Source organism: Lonchura striata, chromosome 1 (assembly GCF_050655825.1).
Source record: "Lonchura striata isolate lonStrDom1 chromosome 1, ASM5065582v1, whole genome shotgun sequence".
Classification (NCBI taxonomy): domain Eukaryota; kingdom Metazoa; phylum Chordata; class Aves; order Passeriformes; family Estrildidae; genus Lonchura; species Lonchura striata.
Window position 1 is genome coordinate 88,305,369 of NC_140703.1, and position 23,546 is coordinate 88,328,914.

The 23,546-nt window shown below is 40.6% G+C and overlaps 1 protein-coding gene across 6 annotated transcripts in view; it reads right to left on the minus strand.

The window, feature by feature from the left end:
* Positions 1 to 12,516: 12,516 nt before the first annotated feature.
* Positions 12,517 to 23,546, minus strand: part of AFF3 (ALF transcription elongation factor 3) — a 325,295-nt gene continuing 314,265 nt past the window's right edge. For all 6 annotated transcript variants that reach the window (XM_085557459.1, XM_085557464.1, XM_085557452.1 and 3 more), the window contains one exon: positions 12,517 to 23,248. In XM_085557459.1, coding sequence (XP_085413585.1) covers positions 23,127 to 23,248 — 122 coding nt within the window. In that variant the 3' untranslated portion in view covers positions 12,517 to 23,126. The remainder of the gene's footprint in view (positions 23,249 to 23,546) is intronic.

The following is a 23,546-nucleotide window of genomic DNA, read 5'->3' on the forward strand; positions in this document are numbered from 1 at the left end:
ATGAAAATTGCACATCTGCAGAGATTTCTACATCATCTCAATAGTGCTCTGGCATCTCCATTTCAGCAGTTCCCTCCATGCAAAATTGCTTGTGTGAAGAGCAAAAATACATTATTGGATTGCCACCTGCAGCCTGATTTTTAATGAATCTGAAACTGGGGCTCAGTACTCAAAGATATTAAGTAAGAGTATACTATGCATATATAGATATAATGTGTACCTTTATTTTGTTGGCCTTTTATTTTCTTAGTCTTCATAGGCTAATACTCACTAATTACAAAACTACAAGTTTTGCCTCTCTGTTTCAAAGAGAAGTTGGAGTCCTTGATGTTGTTTGTTGTTGTTCTTACAGTTTCTTGATTGTTCCCAGCTGAGCTCAGAGCATTGTTGGACACAGACATTCATACAGGGTTCTGCCTAAAGCAGTTGCTTGCTACAATATAGGACAGTCTATTCAAAACAACAGTCACTGTCAGACAACTGGAAGAAACCTCAAACCAACAACAAAACCCTGGGTAGACATATTGGATCACAAAAATATAAGGAAGCCTAAAGCTGTGTCTCTTACCTAATTGCCCTGTTTCTCCCTATCCAGAGACATGGATCTCTCTTGACAGTGACCCAGCAGATGCACTCCCTGCTGACTGCAGGACTTTGCAAGGCCCCTTGCTGACCTGTTTACAAGCTGCATAGGAAGAGAGTTCTTACCCTCTGAAATGTTCATTTTCTGCTGTGAACTCTAGGAAGGGGAAGGATTTTTCTCTTATGAGGCCAGTTACCTCTAGTTCTTTTCTCTTTTTCTGCCTGGAGCTAGTATTTTCCTCCTCAGAATCTTTTGAGATCTCAGTTGTATGGAAGCCCACATATTTTACTTCCTGCCAAGATTTTCTTTTTTTTTTTTTTTTTTTTTTTTTTTTTTTTTTTTTTTTTTGGTGGGTATTGCGATCAGAGATTTAATGGATGTCATTCACAACATTCAAACAGGCTTACATATTCTCTTCTCTCTGCACAGAGGCAAGGAATTATTGCTAGGGTTCTTTCTCTCTAAAGCCATAGGAGAGCTCAGCTTCTCCATGGTAGAAATTAGTCAGTGTATTTGTTCTGTCTCTCGGGGTTCCTGAGTAAGGGTGAATACCAAACAAATTACAGATTCTGTTGCTACTTGCAGTTAACAGGCAGAAAAGATCCTGAGGTACTTTGGAAGACAGAGCTGTACTCTGGCATACTTTTTCATGTTATGGCTTGTGTTATTTTTAAGAATGTAAATATTGAAAAATAGTATTGGCATCAGTGAAGTGGATGTAGTGGATTTAGTGAATGCTGATACAGAAGATGCAATTTGAACCAGAAGTGAAGGATTGAATTAATTTATCCTAATTTAGATACCCACAGCTGAGCAAACCTTGAATGTACCTGACTATACAGACTCTAGGGTGTCAAGCTCATATGTAAATGTCTGGGGTTTGGAATGTTTGATATTAGCTAAATGAATGTTAGTCACAAAAGTCAGTCTTTCATATTCTTCTCACTTCTCTGCCATGCATCACAGTCTTCTTAACACTTTATCCTTTGGCTGTTCTGAGGTACAGGGAAGCTGACAGCTCGTGAGAAAACAGCCTCTTGAATGGATCTGGCCTATGCTGGCTCTCAGCCCAGTGTGGAGTCCCAGAGAGAGTCAGAATTGCCACAACACTAAAGGAAGGGATAAACAAGTAGAATGTGGATAGTAAAATGGGAAAAAAGAGGACAGCATGTCAGCAAGGACGAAATGGCGTGAGTGTTACAACTATGCCAGTAGTAGAAAGTAGTAGAAAGGAAAAAAAAAATCTCTGCTGAGGCTAGAGGTATGAAAAGATGATTGTGAGCCAAAGGAGGAAACTGGTCAATCCAGGTTTGGGTTTTTTTTGGTTTGGTTGGGTTGCATGTAGACAGAGGTCTCTGCAGCATTTTTGGAGAGAATTTAAATTGCTTCATATTATGACATAGAGCAAATTTTACTGTCATTGAGGAAACATTGAAATGCTTCCCTTTTTGCAAGATCCCTGTCCTATTTTCATTGTATGCAAATTTGCCAGAAGAGAAACCAGGACTGAGGTGCCAGGTGGGGTCTAAATGTTATGATAGAGAAGGTTTTGAGAAGTTCCAGTGAATCGAATAATCCTAGAGGTGCATGGTCCAATCACACTCCTAAATTCCAGGCAGTTCTGTGAGGCTGTGAGCTGTACAAATGATACAGCTGTGATGTACAGGAATGGGTCTAAACAAGCTTGCAGCAGTTTTTCTGTTTAAAAATGCTGAATATTGGCTGTCACTGTTCTCCCAGAATGCTAACTCTTCAGACATGAAACTAAGTGAAATTCATTCATGGAGCTTCATTCTTTTATTAGAGGCCTAAGACTAAAAGGAAGACTATGAAAAATGTTTCCACTCATGACTGTGATGAATTCCTCTGATTTACATATTAATAAAGAATGCCATGAATTAGCAAAACTCTTTTTTTCCTACTGCACTGTTGTAGCAGAACAGAGGATGTGAGTGTAGTAAGGAGTAAACGCTAATTTTTCCATGCTCAATTAGAGTTAAAAATGGTTTTTCAAAAATGCCAAGCATCTAGAACTCCAGCTGGTTTTAAACATGAAAAATTGGGGATTAAAAGTAGTATCTCCAGTCACAGCCAAGGACAAGTTACTTTGGCTGGTTATGCTGATTGCCTGCCCGAGAAAGGCATAGCACAAATTATTTCCTGTGACGTTCATAGCTTAATCTATGTTTTGCAGTCCTAACTCAAATCACCATGTAAAAATGCTATAAATGGGAGCAGAAAATGTTTGAAATCAAGCTTGGTCTTTCTGAACTTGGGATTCAGAAAATCAATGAACTGTAAAGAAAAAAATAGATCATTTTACATGTGGACCCTAAAACAGCTGCAAAATGGTAACCTTCTGAACGAACCACTCTGTGGTCATTTTCCACATAAATAAATTATTAGAAAATTTGCAAGCAATGCACAGATTGTCTAGTTCTCTTACCTGAATGTAGCTTGGATAGGCAACTGCTAATCCATCAAGTGTGTGCAATGCTTTCAAGGGAAGACCAAAAAAATCATCCCAAAGATTGCTCACTCTGGGTGATTCAAGACATTTTTTTTTCCTTAAATGAGAAACAAAATAAGGCAAAGGCAACAGACCAGCAAGTCAGAGTTCCTATTGCTGAGACAGAAAAGAGTTTCCAAGAGAATGCTGTGTGGCACATGCTTCAGCACAGCATCAGCTGCCCCAAACCCCTGTTTTAAAAGTATCAGTGCTTAGCCCACACTATTCTGGTTCTCAGAGCCTAGAAAAAATGTGTGTCCCCAGCTGACCCCTGATTCTTACACATACATCTGGCCTTCCACACACAGGACATTTCCTGAGGTATTTCAGAACAAGTTCATAAAATCATCATAGAATGGCCTGGGTTGGAAGGGACCTTAAAGATCATCTAGTACCAACGCCCTTGCCATGGGCAGGAACATCTTCCACTAGACCAGGTTACTCAGTCCCTCATCTAACTGGTCTTGAGCTCCCAGGAATCTACAGCTTTTCTGGACAACCTGTCTCAATGCCTCACCACCCCCACAGTAAAGAATTTATTCTTACTATTTCATCTAAACCTATTCTCTTTCAGTTTGAAGTCATTCCCCCTTGTTCTGTCACTACATGCCCCTGAAAATAGTCTCTGTCTATCTTTTTGTATTCTCCCTTCAAGTACCATAAGGCCACAACTGGGTGACCCAATTAGGTCTTTGTGCTGGATTTTCACAAATTGCCCTGTTGGGCTGAGAGGAAATCAATAATTTTGCCTGTAGGGCTATGATGGTGCTGGTTTATATATGAGTGAAATCTCATCTTGTTTCCATGCTCCTCTTTCCTTTTCCCCTTTCCCCATGTGCAGGCCCTTGCACACACAAAAAGGAGATGTGGACAAATGTGCCACTTCCAGGACACATTATGGGAGCTGTGAGGTGGGCAGTGGAGTACGTGCTGTGTCTTGGTGGGGGCATACCAGATGAGGTCTCTGAAAGCTGCATCCCATCTTGGGATCCCTGGTGGAAGAGACTGCCTTGCTCCTGAAGCTGTCCTCCAGCTCAGGGCCCGGGCTTAAAGCCAAACTTTATCTTAAGTAGGCTGAAGCATATGTGAGCCTAATTTTTTCCGAGGGGAACCCTTCTTTCTTATGTGAATGCAGCAAGTGGCAAATGCAGGCAGGATACTCTACCCTAGGTATGAGAAGATCATGTGGTTTCCCATTTCTCTGCCACTGTGCCTCAGCTGAGCACTGTGTGCAAGGAATCTCCACTGGTTGGATGTAAAACTGGAAGCACAGAGAAATGATAAGGAGCAATGCAAGCAGATTCAAAAGGGATTTGGATCATTTAGTTGATGAGCCAGCAGATGGCAAATGCTGCTTGGTGTAGAAAATGAAACGTAATTAGTCGGGGAACAAAGAGCAAATGTAGGGAATGGGTGTTACATTCAACACACTGATCAGAGAGAGAAAGGGGTTACTGTGGAAAAAAAAGCACATAGGAAATGTCACTTCAGTGCACAGCTGCAATAAAAAAGGCAAACAAGACACTAGACCGATGGAACAGTGAGCTATAACACACCACCAAAGAGGCAATACAGTGCCCTGGAAAATGGTTATTAGGCCTCAGACTACAGCAGGGAGCATGGGTCACTGTCTCAGGAAGGTTATGTTTGGAGAAAGGTCCATTATAAAACAACTAAACTCTTAATGGTTTAAATGATTTCAGTTCTGAGGCAAAGTTCTGAGGCTCATTCTGAGGGGTCAAAGAGACCTTAAAGAGATTTTATATTTACAGTAATGATAAGTACAGATACCAGAAAATACTTGTAGTAATACAAGATTATAAAAATTAAGGAAGTGGTACTGAGTAGAGAGCAGAAACTTCACAAACTGCTGGACAAGAAAAGGACAGTTACCTTCTGACTCCATGGAGTTGGCTATAGTGAAATACAGCTTCAGGAACACATAACTCAGTCAAGTGAATGATGCACAATTAGAGTGCATGGAGGTGTCCTGTGCTACAAGTAGGGGGACAGGTAAAGACAGATAAAAGTAGGAAAATCATTTGAGGGAAGAATCCCTCCCCAGGGTTTCAGGGTTTGTTTTTATTTGGATTCTGTTTGTGCAGATTCCTAAGCTGTACTTACCTGCCTACTAATAGAATGAACAACCTTTGCATATGAGCCATACTGAATGTGGGTTCCCCCAAACCACATTCAAAGAGGAGAAGAAAAGGGTAAGGGGAAGGTAAATGTTGCCCTGTCTTCCTTCAGGTCTAGTTAAGATAGAGATTGTTGGGCTGCTATTTGTGAAAAGCTGGGATAGCAACAGGTTGAATTTGAGGTCAACAGGTAGTTTACCAGGCTAGGGAAGGAGGGAAAAACTGGAAGCAGGTATACCTGCAAAAGTGGATGTAAACACTAAAACTGCAATTAAATAGGTTTCAGGTGCCTATGCCTGTCTAGGAAACTATCTGTGCCTAGAAAAATAGCGCATGGTTGGGCAGGCATTAGAGAGGCACTTGAAGTAAATTTACTGACCTGTGCTGAGGTGTAAATACAGAACTGCTGCCACTGCAGCAGGAGTTGGATGGAGACTGTATATCCTGCCGAGTCCTGAGGTCCTGAAGCTGGTAGACATGGTTTGAGCATACAGATTAACTGCATGGACATTGACAGGAACTTGGTCCATTTAGCACCATGGCCAGAGAAGAGAGTATTTGTGGTAATGGTCAGGAAATTAGAGGTTCATTCACACAAGCCTTCCAACAGAGAGCTTGCTACTGGATTAAGCACAGGTCCTGATCAAGTTTTGTCTCTTCTGTAAGAGGGAATGCAAGACAGTGAAAAGGAGCTGACAAGACTGAGCTTGTCTCTGGGGTGAGATGAGGGTGGTAGAGAATGCTGTCACTCCATGTCTGCAAGGCTGCAGCTCCACAGTTGTAACCATACTCTGTTAAAGGAAATTGAGATAAAAACACCTTGTGCTGATTAACTGCAGGTGGTGCCATGGCGGTATCATGGCTGTGAAAAAAGGAGGGTTTGAATTTGCTGACATTATTGCAGCTACACAAAGCTATTCAGTGCCTCTAAAGCTTATATGGAAGTGGGAAGATAGAAATTGTGTAGTTTATGCAGACCAAATTGCTGGCTTAAAGAGAACAACATCAACTTCTTGCAAAGACAGAAGGACCTCTGAGAAAGATGTGGGAAAATCTACCCTTATAGAAACCTAATTTCAATTCTTCTGTAGTCAGGTACTGGCTTAAATTCTGAAAGCCTGTCTTTTTACTTTTTCCAAAGTTTAGCATAATTGTTCTGACTGAATATTCCTGTGATCCATATAGCCATCCAATCCTTCTTTGAATCCTGCACAGTTCTTGACCTCAGTGTTTCCTGTGGTGATATCTTCCACTGTCCAATTACACATTATGTGAAAGAGAATTTCATTTGATTGGCTTTGAATGCGTGAGGTCTTCATTTCATTGAATGTTCCTTTATTCTTGTGTTATGCAGCAAGTTAGAGAAAAATGTCAGATATTTCTTCTCTAGAATATTTGGTATTTTATCTTACTGTGTGCCTTCCTATCTGCCTCTTTTCTGAGATAAACAAATCTCATTCCTTTCAATCTCTTCTGGTGATAGTCTCTGCCTCTACCTTTACACCCTCTGACCTCCAACTCGTTCATTCTCATTCTTACTCTCTGATCTCTGTTTGTCTCCCAGGATCTTCTCTGCTTGGGGAGGGGCATGGACAGTATGCCAGAGGAGAATTCAGTGGTGGCTGAGTAGCTGAATATCATGTTAGCAGTGTGGGGTGCAGCTGTACCCTGGTCAGATGTCTTGGTTAAGTTGTCTGTACTGTTTCTTAGGAAATTGGTGCTGAGCTCAGCACCTCAGACCTTAATTACTGTAATCAGCTCCTCTCTGACATCTCTAACATTCATGCTGTCTCATTTAATTTGGCAGATATCTTGCCACACAGAAAGACTGCATTATCTGATAACCTGACCTTATCTCCCCTTCCTAGACCCTTTTTTCTACCACTTCAAGAAGACAGGTCTTACCCTTAATTGAAAAAGCCTTTTCAATACTTCCTTTTACTGTCTGTCTGTTTTTATGCCATCCTTAAGCTATTTATGACTTTCTTTTCATGTATTAATAGATTTGATATGCATTGCCCACACTGTCCGTGCTGTCTCCATAGTAAGAGGTTTTCCATGCCAATCTAAGGGTTTCCTATTATTACCTCTTTGTAGTCATTCAGAACATCCTAAAAGTCTAGTTTTCTGCAAATGTGTCCCAGATGCAGTGAAGGGTAGTAAGGCAGGATTATCTGGAATTCCATGTTGTGCCTGGAAGATGTACCCAGATCTGAATGCACAAGCAGCACAATGAAGGTGGAGCTCCCCTTGATATTTAGCAGGAGTTGTATCCCTTACAACCCACTCAGCCCAGGTTGGTATATAGAGTAGTTCTATTAAAGCAAATTTGTGTCTTCCATGTCAAAAGAACCATAACTACTTCACCACCTGTTTGACTATATGTGCTAAATGCTCTGGTATTGAGGTACTCATTTGCTGGCTGTGCTTTCTTGCTTGTGAGAATTGCTCCTTGGAAAGTCACAGATGATTCATTCAGCATTAGGCAGTGATCTCCAGGGCTGTCAGGGGCACCAGGCACTAAATTGCATCTCGGTTAAATAGCTTATCTTCCTGTCCTGTTATGACAGTGCAGCAAGCTTTCTTAGAGTTCTGGTGTTAAAGGTTCCTCTCCCGTGCAGCTCTTGTGGGCCATGGTTTTTGTATGGGGGCCCTGTCTGTCTTTTGCAACTAAAACTCCAAACATTCTGGAAGCAGAAAAAGGAATTGACTTTCAGGTGTTTCTTATTTTTTTGAGCCTACTTCACATTACAGTGCTATTTTGTTGTGTTGGCTAAATAAACCAAGGTGTCTTTCATATTAATACATAATTTTGGAAATTAATAAATTCTCACAGGTAGGAAGTTGTGAGTGAATTGGAAGTTGACTGAATGATGTTCAGGAGTAATCTGAAGAGTATTATCTGGGAAAATGCTGCTGAGGGGATTCAGTGCTGAGATGGGGATACTATGTGCTGAAATCTACAAAGCTTTTGTTTCTGCAATCTTGCTCAAAAAAGAGCTGTAGTGGAATTAGGATCTGTCCAGGTTATTTTAGGGAGGGCTACTAGGATGGTGGACAATTTACTACTTAAAATTAGGAAAACTGTTAGTGAAACCTTTTTCTTACTTTAATAATACTTTCATTAATGCAATGTAATCCATATGTCATCTCTTCATTAGGAGCCAGTTGTGCCTGACCCACATGTTTTAAATTGGCACTGGTAAGGCAAATGGAAAGGTGAATAGAACAGCTGAACTGAAGAAGCAAACCCAGGTGGGTCACTTCTGTTTCTTTAGTGTAAAATTTTCAGAAAGCATGCATGATAAACGTATAATCAAAAGAGAATTTTGGATTGCTTTCAGCGTTCCAACTGCCTTCTGTCGTCTCAAAGCACCTATTCATGCTTTTACAGGAGCTTTATGAAAGCATGTGAAGTGGCTATCAAATTACCCCTGTCTTATGCTTGGAAACAGACAGGACAGCTTTATCCTCTTCTTGTGGTTTTGTCTGGATGATGATGATGATTTTTGTGAGCCTGATCTAAAGCAGCCAATACAAAATAAATTGTCGTGTATACCTCATTTACAGTGTTTAAGCTTAAATCCTCACTCTTGCAGTGTTTTAACTCAAATAACTTCATATACAGCAAAGAGTACCTTGTTTTGATTAGAAACTATTAGCTCAAGGTAGTTACAGGATCTAAGCTTAGATATTTAAATCCCTTCCCAGTCAAAATATATGTTCGGATGAAACAAGAACAAATTATGTCTGACTTATATAAACCTGTTTTTAAGCTTTTAGTCCATTCAGCATCATGAAGAGAGCTATAAAAAAAATTCACTGAATCCCGACTGACCAGGTTGTCTTCACTTGCAGAAGCAGACACCCTATTTACATTTTATATCCTTGCAGTTTAAGGAACTTTTATCAATCTTAGCTTCCTCTTTCTTTTTTTTTTTTTTTTTTTGGTTCATCAGTGAGTTTAGGATACCACTAAGTAATATTCTCTTAATCATATTAAAGGACCATTAAGTGACTAGTTAATTTTTTCCTACTAGCTGCTGCTAGTGTTTGATGTGAAAGAATGACATAAAGATGGATCACACTTGGTGTGGTGGAACAGGTCACACAGGCCCTTGGCAGAGGTTGTATTGTGGCTGGTGTTGGGACTGTGGACCTGTCTTGGGAGTGTGAGTTTCTGCTGATTTGATTTTCTGTGCTCATTTTTCAAACACCAGTATTATAAATAGGTACTTGATCCCAATGGGGAGCTTGGAGTGGGGTCTCTTCCTGAGAGAGGGCTTGTTCATGATAAGGCATAACAAAAAACCTGCTGTGTTACCTTGCAAAGAAAACCCCATAACAAGAAATCAAAACCTCCCAACCTGGAACTGTGGCCTGGTTCACTCATTTCCTAAGAGGTTTGCTTGGTACCCTGAGGAACACCTGTAGCAATGTACTTTTTTTAATCCAGCTGGATGGAAGGTCTTGTCTGGGGCTCTGCATCAGGTACTGATAATTTAGAAGGGACTGGAGATTACTGCCCTGCTTAGGCACTACTGTCTGCCTGGATTTAGGGCCTCTTCCCTCAAGTGGAGGTTCATTTAAGTCATCCAGATCCCAGGAACCTGAAAGGATGTGTCTTCTAACAAAGCCTAAACCATTAAGCAGACATGGCTACAAAAGCTTGGTTTTGGTACTTTTTGAGAAGCGTGACAGCAGTGAGAGGGCTGGGGAATATCTCTCAGGGAAATCTTTTAAAGATGGGTATGCTTTCCCTAGTGGCTTTCCAAAATGGATATACTCCTTGTGCTTAGTGTTCATTCTCCTGCGTACCTGCAAGGATTTGTAAATCATAAGCAGTCCATAGCACTGTGTGACTAATATTTTTTTTTCCTAGGGAGCAGGAAAAAAAAAAAAAGAAAAGAAAAATCGTATCTATAGGACTGTGTTCCCCATTATTTTAAACTGCATGTAGACATATGTGCTCTCAAGTCACAGTTCTTGATATACATAACCTTAGCTTATTACAGCTGATTTGTAACACTGGTGTTTGAAAAATGACTACAGAATATCAAATCAGTTAAAATTCACACTTGTCAGCAGTTGCATAATGGTCCTAGAAGACACTGTTACAGTGCATCTCTACTGATTTGTAATTCCTCATAGGATGGGAGATTTCAAGTTAATAATCCCTATCCAGGCAGTTCAGTGGCCTGGCTTTCATGCTAAGGAACATTAAGATGTGCTGCTGGTTCCTACTTTTAAATTAAAGAAATGTAAGAATCATGTTATTGTGAATGTGAGCTTGATGCAAATGTGGAAGTATGATGACTGGGCCTTCATTTCTGCTGGACTTGTTGCAATGTTTCCTTTTGTGTTTTGTCTTGTGGATTTGCATGTTCAGTGAACAAGATCAGAGACTAATTTATTTCAGAATAGCAAATGCTACTGTCTATGCATACATTCCTCAAATTTGGAACAGAAATTCCCCTAAAATGCAAAGTGTTCCCCTATTTTTTCCTCTTTCAGAACACATAGCCCATCTTCAGGTTTTGAATTTTCTTTTTTAATTTCTTTTTCCTTATAACTTTGCAGTTAGCTTTGATACCATTCAAGGTGAAACACTGGGGCAGAATTTTTAGCAAATAAGAGTTGAAGAGCTGCGGTAAATTTTTCATTGCTCTGTGTCTTTAAATCAAGACTGGGTGCCTTAATAAATGGTTAGGCTTCTCTTCATCAAGTTATTAGGCTTTCATAATGGAATCCCTTGATGAAATGTTATGGCCTGTGTTTTCCTAGAAAGTAAGACTAGATCATTGTAATGGGCCCTCCAGGTCTTTAGCTCAGGGGTGCCTAATTTCTTTCCTGACCTTGAATTACACTGAGAAGAGGAAGTTTAAGAGGAACAAGCCAGGAGGTAAAATTCTGCATATTCTAAATATTTCACAGGATTTTGAGCCAAGCACTGAGGTGTTCAGAGGAAGGAGCAGTGCTAAAACAAGGAGCTCCATTAACTGGCAGAAGTTAATGAACCGTATCTGGTGTGTAGGACTGAACCATCACTGGGAGATGGCATTGGGCTCACTCTGAGCCTTGGTGGGCTTGGAAACACAGCTATGGGGAACTGTCCCTCTGTGTGTGGTTCATCAGATCCTCAGCTGCTGCAGGCGGTGCCTGGGGAAGTGATCTCCCATCCTTCGATGCTGCAGGCAGTGCCTGGGCACACCATCCTTTGCCGGCTTTTCTGTCCCAGCAGCAGTCTCCTGGCAGTGATCAGGAGCAGCAATGCCATGTGTCAGCCCATCCTGAGTCATATTCATTTCCTGAAATCCATTCTCCATCCTCAGGACCAAAGCTCTCCATATAGCTGTGAAGCTGTGCATCAGCCTGTCATGGTTACAGTCCATTGAATGCATGGATTTGTGTATGGTGGTGACTCATCAAAGTGCAGAACATTGTTTGGTCATTTTTTCTGTGCTGAACCTGAGATGTTCCACCAGTACCTGCCCTGGCTGTCAGATGCTGCCTGGAAAAATACATCTTCCTCAGCAAGAAGCATGAAAATGTCTAACCCTTGACTCCACAGATATTGATAATGCAGAAAAGAACCACAAGACTCCACCACTTGCAAAATAGCCGTGTTAAAACAGCAGCATTTAGGTTTTGGCCTAAGTATGGAATAAGTACTCCTAAAAGATGGCAGTCCTGTGTGGGAAGAAGCCATAGGAATTGGGAAATAGTTGTCAACACTGTGTGTGTGTGTGTGTGTGAGGACACGGGAAGGCAGGCTGGAGGGTGACTTGTATTTCTTGTGGTTTTATTATAATTGTGGCTGTAAATTGTGAACTCCTGCTCTGCAACTGCTGAAATTGTGGCTGGCTTTGGCACTACTTACAGATGTTACTGGTCTTAAGTAGAGGGGCTTGTTTCCTACATCTGCATAAAGAGAAATACAGATTGGTGATGTGTTCATCTGGTGCCTCACTAAAATGCAGCAGTGACTGCTCTCCTTTTCCCAGAGAGCTGCCTCTTTTCACATAATTCTTTTTTTCTGCCATACACCCCAGTTAAAACTGGTGCCCTGCTACAGAGATGTGCTGTAATGAAAGAGCCTTTCCTCCTTCCTTGTACGAAGATTTCATGAGCTCACCCGTGAAGGAAGTGTGGATGAGGGTGTGTGACTTAGGCAGGAACACAGGTGACTGTGATGGGATTAAAAAGCTGTGATAAAAAACCAGGCAATTGCTTCCCTTGGAAAAAGGTTTAAGAAAGAAACAGATGAGGCATAATTGAGACAGAAGGATGTTGATTTCGTGGTTTATTGTCACATTAAAAAAGTAATATTACTGATGAATTAATATTTGCTTTTTAATATAAAAGTGCTTATTCTTACAAATCCTTAAGGCTCATTCTGTTACATTACAGTAGGATTTTTCACCATCCCAGAAACTGTGCTACATGAGTTTTACATGAACTGTGGACATAGCAAAATCTCCAAACAGTAAAACAAATAATTAATAATTTCATTGCCTTTGTATGCATTATCCCATTTAATTGTGTAACATAATTTAACATGAAAAGAAACAAAAGCAACATTTTCTTTTATTTTCTAGTTTGGCTTGGAACTGATCCACAAAATAATTATATATTTTTTTTTTTGAGCAAATGGAACAAATACAACTGGTTTTAAATCCCAATTTTTTACTCATACAGCAGAAGGGAAGGAGTGAGACAGGAGCAATACAGATGTAGCATTTACCCTATGTATCTCACTAAAGAGAAAAGGACCGACTACAAAGCACAAGTACTGTTTATATGCCATATATTTATTTTTGTAATGTCCCTATGTTGTACTTAGGCAAATCTCCCACTGAAGCCAAAGTGAGTTTTGCCTGAGGGAAGAATAAGACCAGGGCTCTCACGGGGGACATTTTACATTAAGTAGTTCATTATATTTTTGTCTCACAATGGAAGAATGAAATAGGTGAAAGTTACTAAAGCTCTTGTTCGTATTGATTACAAGTGGAATATGATTTCTGGCATATACTATGATACACAGATAAGAGTATACCATATTTCTTTGTAATCATAATTAGAGCTATATTAGTTGGATGGGCAGTGAATTTGCTATTTCTACTTAAATTTTAGATATTTATTTATTGTAAAAACTTTTTTTTCCAATAATTGGGTCAAAATGCAGCAACTAAAAAAATACCTAATGCAAAGATAAAAATAATTTAAAGTATTCTGGAGCAAGGGGGGAAATGCTAGCCAATCTAATAAATAAGGCAGTTTAAAGCATTTGTGACTGCTACTGTGATATATGTACATACTTTACAGCATAAATTACTGTACAGAATACTCCGTTTATTAACCTGTGTAAACAATATTGCCTGCTGTATGGGGACATATTGTGGGATTATGGTCAGCAGAAAGATAAACTGCTGCAGCAGGGTGGGTAGTACATCCTCAGAGAGCAACATGAGCATTATTTTATGAGCTGCAAACAAAGCTGTTGCGACTTGAATAATTTTACAAAAAATCTGCTGACGTTTGTTGCTATAAATGAAATATGGAAATGAACCTCTGTGGTTTGTTACAAAAACAATTCTAGTCATAAACTGGTCTCTGCATACCTCACCTGGCCAGGGAACCTCGCTCAGGAGTTCACTGTGTGAAAAGGGAGATAGGGAAGAGTCACAACGTGCAGTTCCTTGTTGTGTGCTGTCTGCGCTACCAGCCAACAGCTGATCCCACACTGGGATTGCCACACTGCTTTTTCAGCCACTGGTGGTACGTGCAGCATGGGAAATGGGGAGGGAACCCTGTGATTGTTGCAACTGGCAGGAGAAGTAATGACACATATAAGCCTCCTGTTATTTTGCCCACCCTGTACTGCCATCCCCACCCAATTGTTTCCCTCACCCATTCACAGTGTGGTTTGGTTTTGACTTCTGCCTGGTGGCAACTCCATGGATCCTGCAGGAGGATGCAACATGGCACTGGCCAGCAGGCACCACTGCAGTCCAGGTTTCCATAAATGATCTGCCCAGGAAGTCAGGGAGTTGCCAAAAGCAGTATGTGAGTGCAGCCATGATTTATTACTCTGGCTATTGTCTCCATCTCCCAGCGTCAGCAAGGAACAATGCTCCTGCACAGTAGTACCAGAGATCACTGCCTGGCTCCTCTGCTTTGGCTCCTGCCCCTCCTGTTGCCATCCATGGAAAGAGACAATGGCACTGCAAGCCCACCTTGACCTGGCTGCTCTGGAGCTCCCAACACACCACTGCTCTTTCTGCCTCCACCAACAGCAAGGGAAGCCAGCCCTAGGAGCTGCTGTGGGACTACTGTCTGCTGGCAGGCCACGAGCTTTAGGTGTGCCCCATGTGGCCTATGGGCTGTTCATCATGGATAAAATTTCCATTTTCACATAATGAATTGAAAAATGCTGTTGAATTTCCATAAAAAAGAGAGTAATGCTGGTGGCCCCACTTAGGCTCACAGCCAATCTCATCTCTTTCAACATTTACAGAAAAACTTCATCTGTTTTTAAAGGAGTCCAGTTCTACTTCCAGGCAACATAAGGAAAAAGTGCCTGCAATAATTTAGTAAGCTGTAAAATGTATTTTCTTGATATTTCAGTAATCTTAATAGAAAAAGGTGCACATTCAGTTCTCAAGGATCTACTTTGGATTTAGGCCTAGTAAATTACAGACTGGTCAAGAGGTGGTCCTAGTCTGAAACATGTACTTGAAACATCTGAGAAAGAAATGTATTTACCACATACCTATTTTCCTGCACATGTGCTCCCTCCCAACATAATCTCAGCCCCATCCTGCCTCAGTGCATCCTAAGATATTTACCAATTTCGTGAGGCATTCCTGTCAGCAACAGGTATGATCGTAAACCTGGGATGGGATTTATACTACCTCTGTATCTCAGCTTGTTACCTAAAATCCCTTTTTAGCCAGTGGAGATAAGAATTTCTAGGGTGAGATTAATTGTATTTATTTTAGACCTTCAGGATGACGTGATTTCCAACTTCTGTGTTTAAATCAGAATCCTTTTACTATCTCATTTCATCTTCTTTTCCTATTTAATCCCAGTGAATTGTTACGAGGCTGACTGTGTATCCTCCATGGCCTAAGGAAGGTCATTGTACAGGTGAGACCACCAGCTCCTGCTGGTTCTACTGCAGGGCCATGAAGTGCCAAAGCTCACTCAAGTGGATTGGTAGCACAAGTCAGGCCAAGGCATTGGGCCAGGAGATGCTGCTGGCACCCCTCCAGCTGCACTGCTGTTTCACACAAGGTATTTGAGTCACCAGCACTAAGGGCTCTTGGTCCCCAGATTACTGGTCCCTCCCATTTGCCTTTCCATGCTGAGCAGAAGACATGTCAAAAAATGTGCATGGACTCATCAGTACTCACTGTCCTTCCTCCACAGGAAACTGAATTCTCTTGCTAGAAATAAGGGGAGAAGGTAGATGCCAGTCCCACAGATGGAAAGAAAGCAGGAAGGTCCTGAACTGCTTGAGAGCTCTGCACTGCCTTTCACCTTTTTCCTGTGACCAGTTTCTACTCTACCTTGTCCTGCATGTCGCAAGACTGGAGATGGAGTTGAGGAAAAAAATGTCTAGAACTGCAGGAAGTGACCTCAGCATCCAGAGGGACCTTGAGAGAGAGAAGACCCTCATGTGAGCCTCATGAGGCCCATCAAGGTCAATAACATGGTCCTGTTCCTGTGTTTGTCCAAGCCCCAGTATCAATACAGATGAGGGATGTACTGATTGAGAGCAGTCCTGCCGAGAAGGACCTGGGGGTGCTGGCAGATGATAGGCTAAACATGAGCCAGACACGTGCCCTTGCAATCCAGAAGGCTAAAAAGGCATGACCAGCTGTTTGAGGGAGGTGATTCTCTCCTCTACTCTGCTGTTGTGAGAGCCCACCTGGAGTTCAGTGTCCAGATCTGGGGTTTCCAGTACAGGAAGGACATGGACCTGTTGGAGCAGGTTCAGGGGAAGCTGTGAAGATGATCAGAGGGATGGGGCACGTCTCCTATGAAGACAGGCTGTGAGAGCTGGGGTTCACCCTGGAGAAGAGCAGGTTCTGGGGAGATCTTACTGTAGCTGTCAACTTTCTGTACAAAATGGGGATTTATAAGAAGGATGGAGAAAGACTTTACTAGGGCCTATAGTGATGGGACAGGGGGAAACATTTTTCAACTGAAAGAGAGGAAATTTAGATCTAAGGAAGAAATTGTTTACACTGAGTATCGTTTGACATAGGAACATGTTGCTCTGAGAAGCTGTGGATGCCCCATCCCTGGAAGTGTTCAAGGCTGGACTGGATGAAGCTTTGAATAACCTGGTCTAGTGAAAAGTGTCCCTGCCCACTGCAGTGGAGTTGGAACTAGATGATCTTCAAAGTCCCTTCCAACCCAAACCCTTCTATGATTCTGTGATAAATCTAAACTGCAGGAAAATACTATTTTAAAAATAGAGGTATAGTCTAAAATGTAAGTGAGAAAAAGAATAAGAAGGGCCTGTCCTTTGGTAAATGTTATCTATGTCTAGCTTGTTCCTGCAGGAAATGTTTCCTTTCATGTCTGTTGACAGAGAATTCCATATATAAGAATGCCAAGTGGAGGAGAAAAGGATAACTACTGCAAAGAAAGGACTTGTTAGTATTGACTGAGTAACATGAACCACATTAGAAATACTTTGTTGATTTGACTGATGTTCAGTCCTTGGTGCAGCGCTTTACTGGTAACTTCTAGGGGTAATGTGTCAGAACAGAGCTGGAAGCCTGCCCTGGAGATACACAATGGTGTGATTGGGAAGGTCACTCCCACACAGAGTGGGAGAACATTGTGTTCCCAACCAATCTCTGACTTCCCACTTTGGTTACTGGTAATGTGCATCAAAATCAGACATATATTTTGTCACAAGAGAATTTTTTAAAAAATGTTTTGTTAAACAACTTGTTATCTGCAGTGCACCATGCTAAAAGAAAATTTCCATTGATTTGAAGTTATGTGAAGCTGGATTTGGATTAAAAATTATTTGTATGCTTGAGGCTGTTTTAAGGAACATGCTTTGTATAAATTTCTTTTGCAGAAATACAAAGTGACTGAAAGACATTAAAAGATTTGACACTCTTAGGATGGCCATGCAGCACTTTGTTAATTTATGCTGTTTGTCCCGTTATGTACTATTGTGATTCTTGCTCTCTGCCAGGATCAAAGTCATAGATACTCTGGGAATGGCAATTTCACCTAGACTGTGACACCCTTTGGATCTAAGCACAAGTTTTATACACTCTGGTGCTTACACCAAGAGCTTACATAGTATTTAAGGATTTTGTGTGTCTTGTAGCTCTGGACTCAGGGGTGAAATTCATCCAGTGTACTTAGCTGTTTTTTCCATAGCTCTTCAACAGCACTTTCCTTCTGAGGATACAAAGTGATTTGCAAACATTAATTAATTCTCATAAAGCCCTATGAGGCAGATAAATGTTAAGTATCCCTGTGTTAGTGCATATGAGAAACATGAGACCTGAGTGCCTTATCATTCATGATGTTCACTGTATTTGCTCTCAAAAACTACTAAATGCCTTGAGACAGAGGAAATCCCCCTTCCCCCCCCCCCCCCCCCCCAATTCTGTTGTTTTTCTTGGGCCTTCTTGAATTCTTTGAGGGCAACAGGGATAAGGCTGGGCTTCAAGCTGCAGTGTGTGAAATTCAAGCTACACAATTGCAAAACTGAAGGAGCTGGTTGCTGGTTTTGGGGGCAAAAGCCAGGCCCTTTATCCAACCTGTGAGTTACTTGCTCCATGTTCCAGCATCCCATTGGAAAGGTAGCTTGGGCTGCAAAGTGGGAAACACCCCTGAAAGTCAGGCGTGCTTGTGGGCTGCCAAGAGCAACAGGGCTAGACAGCAAGGGAGGCAGAGGAATTACTTGAAGAAATAGCCCCAGCTTAGTCTCACCCATCTCACTCAAGGAAAACCATAGTCTTTTGAAAGACCAATGGATGCTCTAAATCTTAGTGTTTTCCTCTCTGAAGCTTTAGTCAGGTTAGCACAAACAAGACCTAAAGTGACTTTCCCAGTTTGTTAATTAAACTTAATAGCTATTTATAGCATGGGGCTAGTGAGACGGGAAATGGAGGCTTGGCCTTTTTGAGGGCAAACAACATCTTTGTGAGAGATGCTAAAGTAGCTGAATTTTCATGCTAACAATATTGGATAAGATTATCCAAATGCTTTTCTAAATACATTCTGAAAATCTATATATGGTTATATGCCTCCCCAGCCTTTGGTGCACAGCACATAACCTAATATAACAGTTAAAATAATGATACTGATCAGACCAACCAGGAATTTTTAAGACATGAAAACTAAACTAATTATTTAGTTTCAAACACAGTAAGGTCAAATATGTGGTGTAAATGATAACAAAAAGATTAAAAAAATGAGAGGCATGTTAGGTCTGCGCCTAAGGTAACTTGTTGTTACCTTAACAAGTCTGTATACTTCAGGCATTGTTTATATTTCTATTGTGCCAGGAAATTTTATTCTTAAGTTTGAGGATTCTCACTGAATGGGGGAGGGAAACGTTGCCATCGCTGTGAACAAGAAACATTTCTTTCTGACATATTAAGCATTAAGAGGATTATGTAAAGACAAGGCATATTGCAGAAGGAGATGTTCTTAATATAGCTTTTACCATGAACCCACGACCTGCCAAAAATTTAGGAGAATAAAAAAAGCCTATTGCTTTGACAATCTTTTCATTTAAAAAAAATCATTTTGTAAAAAGATCAAGGAATTAATCCACTGTTATTTACATAAAATTCAAACTTTTCTGCTTAAAATCATGAATCATTTAATGTCACATCGGGGGGATATCTAGGCAGATGTCATTAATCCAAGTAATTTTGAAAATTCCAATTTCATTTGGATGAAAACCTACAACTAAGCCAGTGAATAGCATATACTGTACATGCATTAAGGCTGGTGACTACTAAAGTCTCTTGGGTAGATAAACTAAGTACAGATTAGCCAGGTCTAAGTTTATGTCCTCATCTGGGGAAGAAAAGATATCCTGACATTTCTGATTTGAATCAGTAGCCATGAAAAATGGTTGAACATTTGTATTACAAAAAGATACTATGGCACAGTCCCAAAGGTGCATTTCATATAAATTAATTAGCTACACAAATTATTTTGACAACAGCTACTGCACTTCTTAGGTGATATGGCTGCTCAGTGATGAGTACTTGATGATCAATGGTAGGCACTAGTAATACCCTTCATGCTGAGTGACTTTTATTACTATTTAGATTTACAGTATATACATATATGTTTGTATCTACACTTAGGGCTTGATCCTCTTAACCTCCTTTACCTAAGGTCTTCTGTTCACTATAATCTCTTCCTTTGGAGCTCTGGTATTTGAACAAAAGAAATAGGCAAACAAGGGGTTTGGGTATCCTGCCATGTGACAGGAAGGACTATGTCTGGCTTTTGACCACACTGGAACCTCTGCATATGCTTTGTTCTTATCTGACACTCATGCCACCATGCCATACTATAAAGGTTTAAGGCCAAGGGCTCTGTATGATCTTGCTCTCTGTGAGAATCTTAGAGGTTGTTCTGGATTTGTCAAGCCCACCAGCAATACACAGTTCCTTTGCATCCATTCCCATTGCTGTATGAACTCTTACTGATTCAGAAGCCTCTGTAAGCAAACTTCTTCCTCCAGACATAATCCTTCTGGATTTGTACAGAATGACTTCTTACTGTTCCAAAATTGAACCTGGATGTTGCTATGGCTAAAGAAGCCTGCATGTTCCTGGCCTTTCACAGCAGATTAAAATAAGTCAGTGTATTTCATGGAACTGCAAAAAAGGACAGTCTCCTCTGGTCCCATCCAAAACACACAGAGCATCTTTGACTCTCAGTGTTATATGCCTAAGACTATTCCGGTTCTTAAAGTGGTGCATATGCTTAACTGGACCAGACCTAAAGTCACATGCACTTTTGCAGACCAGGCCCTTAGATTTGTTGTCACTGTCCCACATTCAGACATCCAATCAGCAGCAACCCTATAGAGCAAATAGCCTGCACAGGAGTATTCTAAATAACCTCACTAAAATAGTAGAGCTGCAAGAAACCCTATGGAGAGAAGGCCAAACCCTTTAATCCACTCATCCTGTGACACCACCAGAAATTAAGGCTCAGTGTGCTCATCAGACGACACAGATGACGCCAGCACAAAAACTAAAAATCAGTAAGACTTCCATGGAAGCAATAGGTATTTTAGCTGAAATAACTCAATATAAGAGCAAAGTACAGGAAAGGACAATAATCTACAGAGATGCTTAGTACTTGGAAATGTTACAACAGAACACCATTAATTCTTGCATTTCTTTGAAGTTTCTTGACATATTATATCCATACAAAGAGTTCATCATGATTAAGAAAAATATCCCAATCTTAGTAAAATAAACATGCTTCAAAGTTCCATATTTGAAACTCAAATGCCACATGTGCAATAAAACTAAACTCCATTTAAGGCAAGTAATATACATTACTTCTAAAATTTCTCAACATTAAATATCAGAAAGGGCTCCCACACCCCCAAACTTATCTGAAGATAAACATCATAGGCACCATCAAAGAAAACAGAAGCTAATCTAGCTGGACTTTCACTTTCCTGATCTGAGGAGAAATCCTGCAGTACCTGCAGATGGCATTGAAGCAGCTGACAGATTTGCTACTAGTGTAGCAAATCCTGACAGACTTCCACAGCTGGAGATCAGGCAAGTGATAAGCAGAAAGGCACCAATCGAGTTCTCCATGATACTTGTGACAAAACAAATTGTGTTCCTTCTAGGGTGGGTGACAGCCAGGGCTAAGGGTGACGGCAGGACTCAGAGGTCATGTATTTTGTCATTTAGAGGCAAGTACATGTTCTCTCCTAAAGCCAGCCACATCATAACGCTCAAGTCCATGCTAAGAGGTGGCCACAGCTACAAGCAATCTCCTGGGGGGAAGTATCTGAGCACCGATGGGCACATAAATATTGGCCCAGGATGGCTTGGGGCTGAGCAGGTCCTTAGTGGCTGCTTCAGAGAACACAGTGAATACTGAGTCTGAGCAATAGCTGGAGTTATGGTGAGCAGCCTTGGCAGAAAAACACAGCTATGTGGGGCTCAGTGTGCTCATAAGCCCACTCTTTACCACGGGGTACATGGAGTCTGTGCTACCAAAGACATTTGACTGAGAAATTGTGCCATATTGTTTGGTATCTTTTCTTCAAAATGCAGCTCTTCAAAAATGGGGGATGGAAAAATAAAGGCAGCAAGTACCAATTAATCAACCATTTGTATCAGTGGCTACTTCTACTTGTATCTTCTATTGAAAATGTCTTTACACATTTTCTTAATGTGTAAGCAAATTAGATTAGAAAATAACAGGAAAAGGGTTCAACTAATACCTCGAACAAGAATGGTCAATTGAAAGTCGCTGGAGCTGCTGATTTGAGTAAAGGCAGCAAATCTGATTGCAAAAGAAAATATTTCCAATATAGGAAAAAAAAAACCCTAAATATGTGAAAATCACTGAAAATGAACAAAAATGCACTAAGTGCAAGCGCAGTTAATATGAACTGGCCTTGACCTCATCTGACCTAAATTAAACTCCAATTATTGTGGGATTAATTCTCTGGCATGAAAAACACAGCCTGTCAACGGGAACTGAAAACATCCCATAAATCAAGAAACGTTAAAGCCTAGTTGAGGATTATGCGTGAAGAGTGAGAGGATTATGATAGGAAACAGTTCTTAGCCTGATGAGCAGCAAACTCAGCTTCCTAGATAAAGGAAATTGCATGTAATGCTCCCATACAGCCTGGAAGAAAATGTTGCAAGCTTCTGCTAGATGAAAAAGATATGAAAGTCAAAATCTGCAGGATGAAGCCTTCCCATGCAAAGCCAACAACTGTTATAAATATCTGTCTGTGTGTGTGTGCAGTTGAAATGAACACATTTTCCTTCCTAAGGGGAATAATGTTTGCCATATCTTTTCCTTATCTATTTACTGTCAGTAACAGAATGCAATTTCCCACCATCTCTTTTAAGTTTTTCCTGCAGCATATCTGTTTTCAGGCCTTCCTTTTGCTTGATACTGTAGGTTGCACTGTTGGTGAGGAGCTGAACGAGATATAGAGTTATTTATAAAGACAGGAGATAAAGAAATGCATGCAATTTGTTGAAACTTATTGCACGTGAAGGAATGCTGTCTTTCTCCGACTTAATGCAGATTACACACCTCCTCTCTGTGCTCCAGTGGAGAAGTAACAGGGAGATGGCACATTAATATGGAACTTCCATGATGTGTCCATGCTCGCAGTAAAAATTCTCCATGTCTACAATTTGCTCTCATTCATTCCAGTTCAGGAAAGCTCTTGTGTATGTGCTTAAGCTCTGCTGAAGTCATGAGGATTTCAGTACAAGCTTAAAGTTAAGAATTTATTGTGAGCTTTCCTGAATAGGGATCTGTGCTTATTGCACTTGGTTCAATCAAACCATAAGATTTTGGTTTCTGAGTTTTTCAGTACAAGAATAGAAAGGGTATGTTTGTGCATTAAGATCAGTTCTTTATAGTATTTCTAGTGTATGAAAATGTTTGGAGAGTGATACAGAACAATTCATTCTGAAGAGACATTATTGTATATTGTACCTCTGTGCACATACATGTCTACACTCAGAAGAATTTTGCTCAATACTGAAGAAATATTCACCTTTGTTTGGATCAATGCTGTAGCTGACTATTTCTGTAGCACAGTGTCCAGAATAACTGAATTATCCATGAAAGGGATACTGTCCATGTGAATGGCACACAGTCATTATGACAAGTGAGCACTATTCCGCACCCAGTGAAGTCCTTGTTGAGTGTACTGAACTAAATGCTCCATACTGCTGTGCAAGGTAATAGGTCCCATCAATGCATCCAAGTCGTTAAAAAAATCTGCAGGGGAAAAAAAATTGCAGGAATTCAGCATCAGAAGAGTGAATCTTTATTTGTTACTTGTTACCCTTTAACAGATTTTATTCTCTTGCAAATTGAGTCAGGCTGAACATTACATGGGAATGAAAGTTTAGTGTTGGTGAGATTAATTTTAAAGCCCTGTGGTTCATGATGTTACAGGCTGATGCAAAACAATTTTCTTTTTAACAAACAAAGCAGTGAGTTCTTCAGTTTAGCTTTTCATTAATTTCCATTGAGTCTTGATAAAGCAAACAGACTCTGGGCAAGATTTATTCTG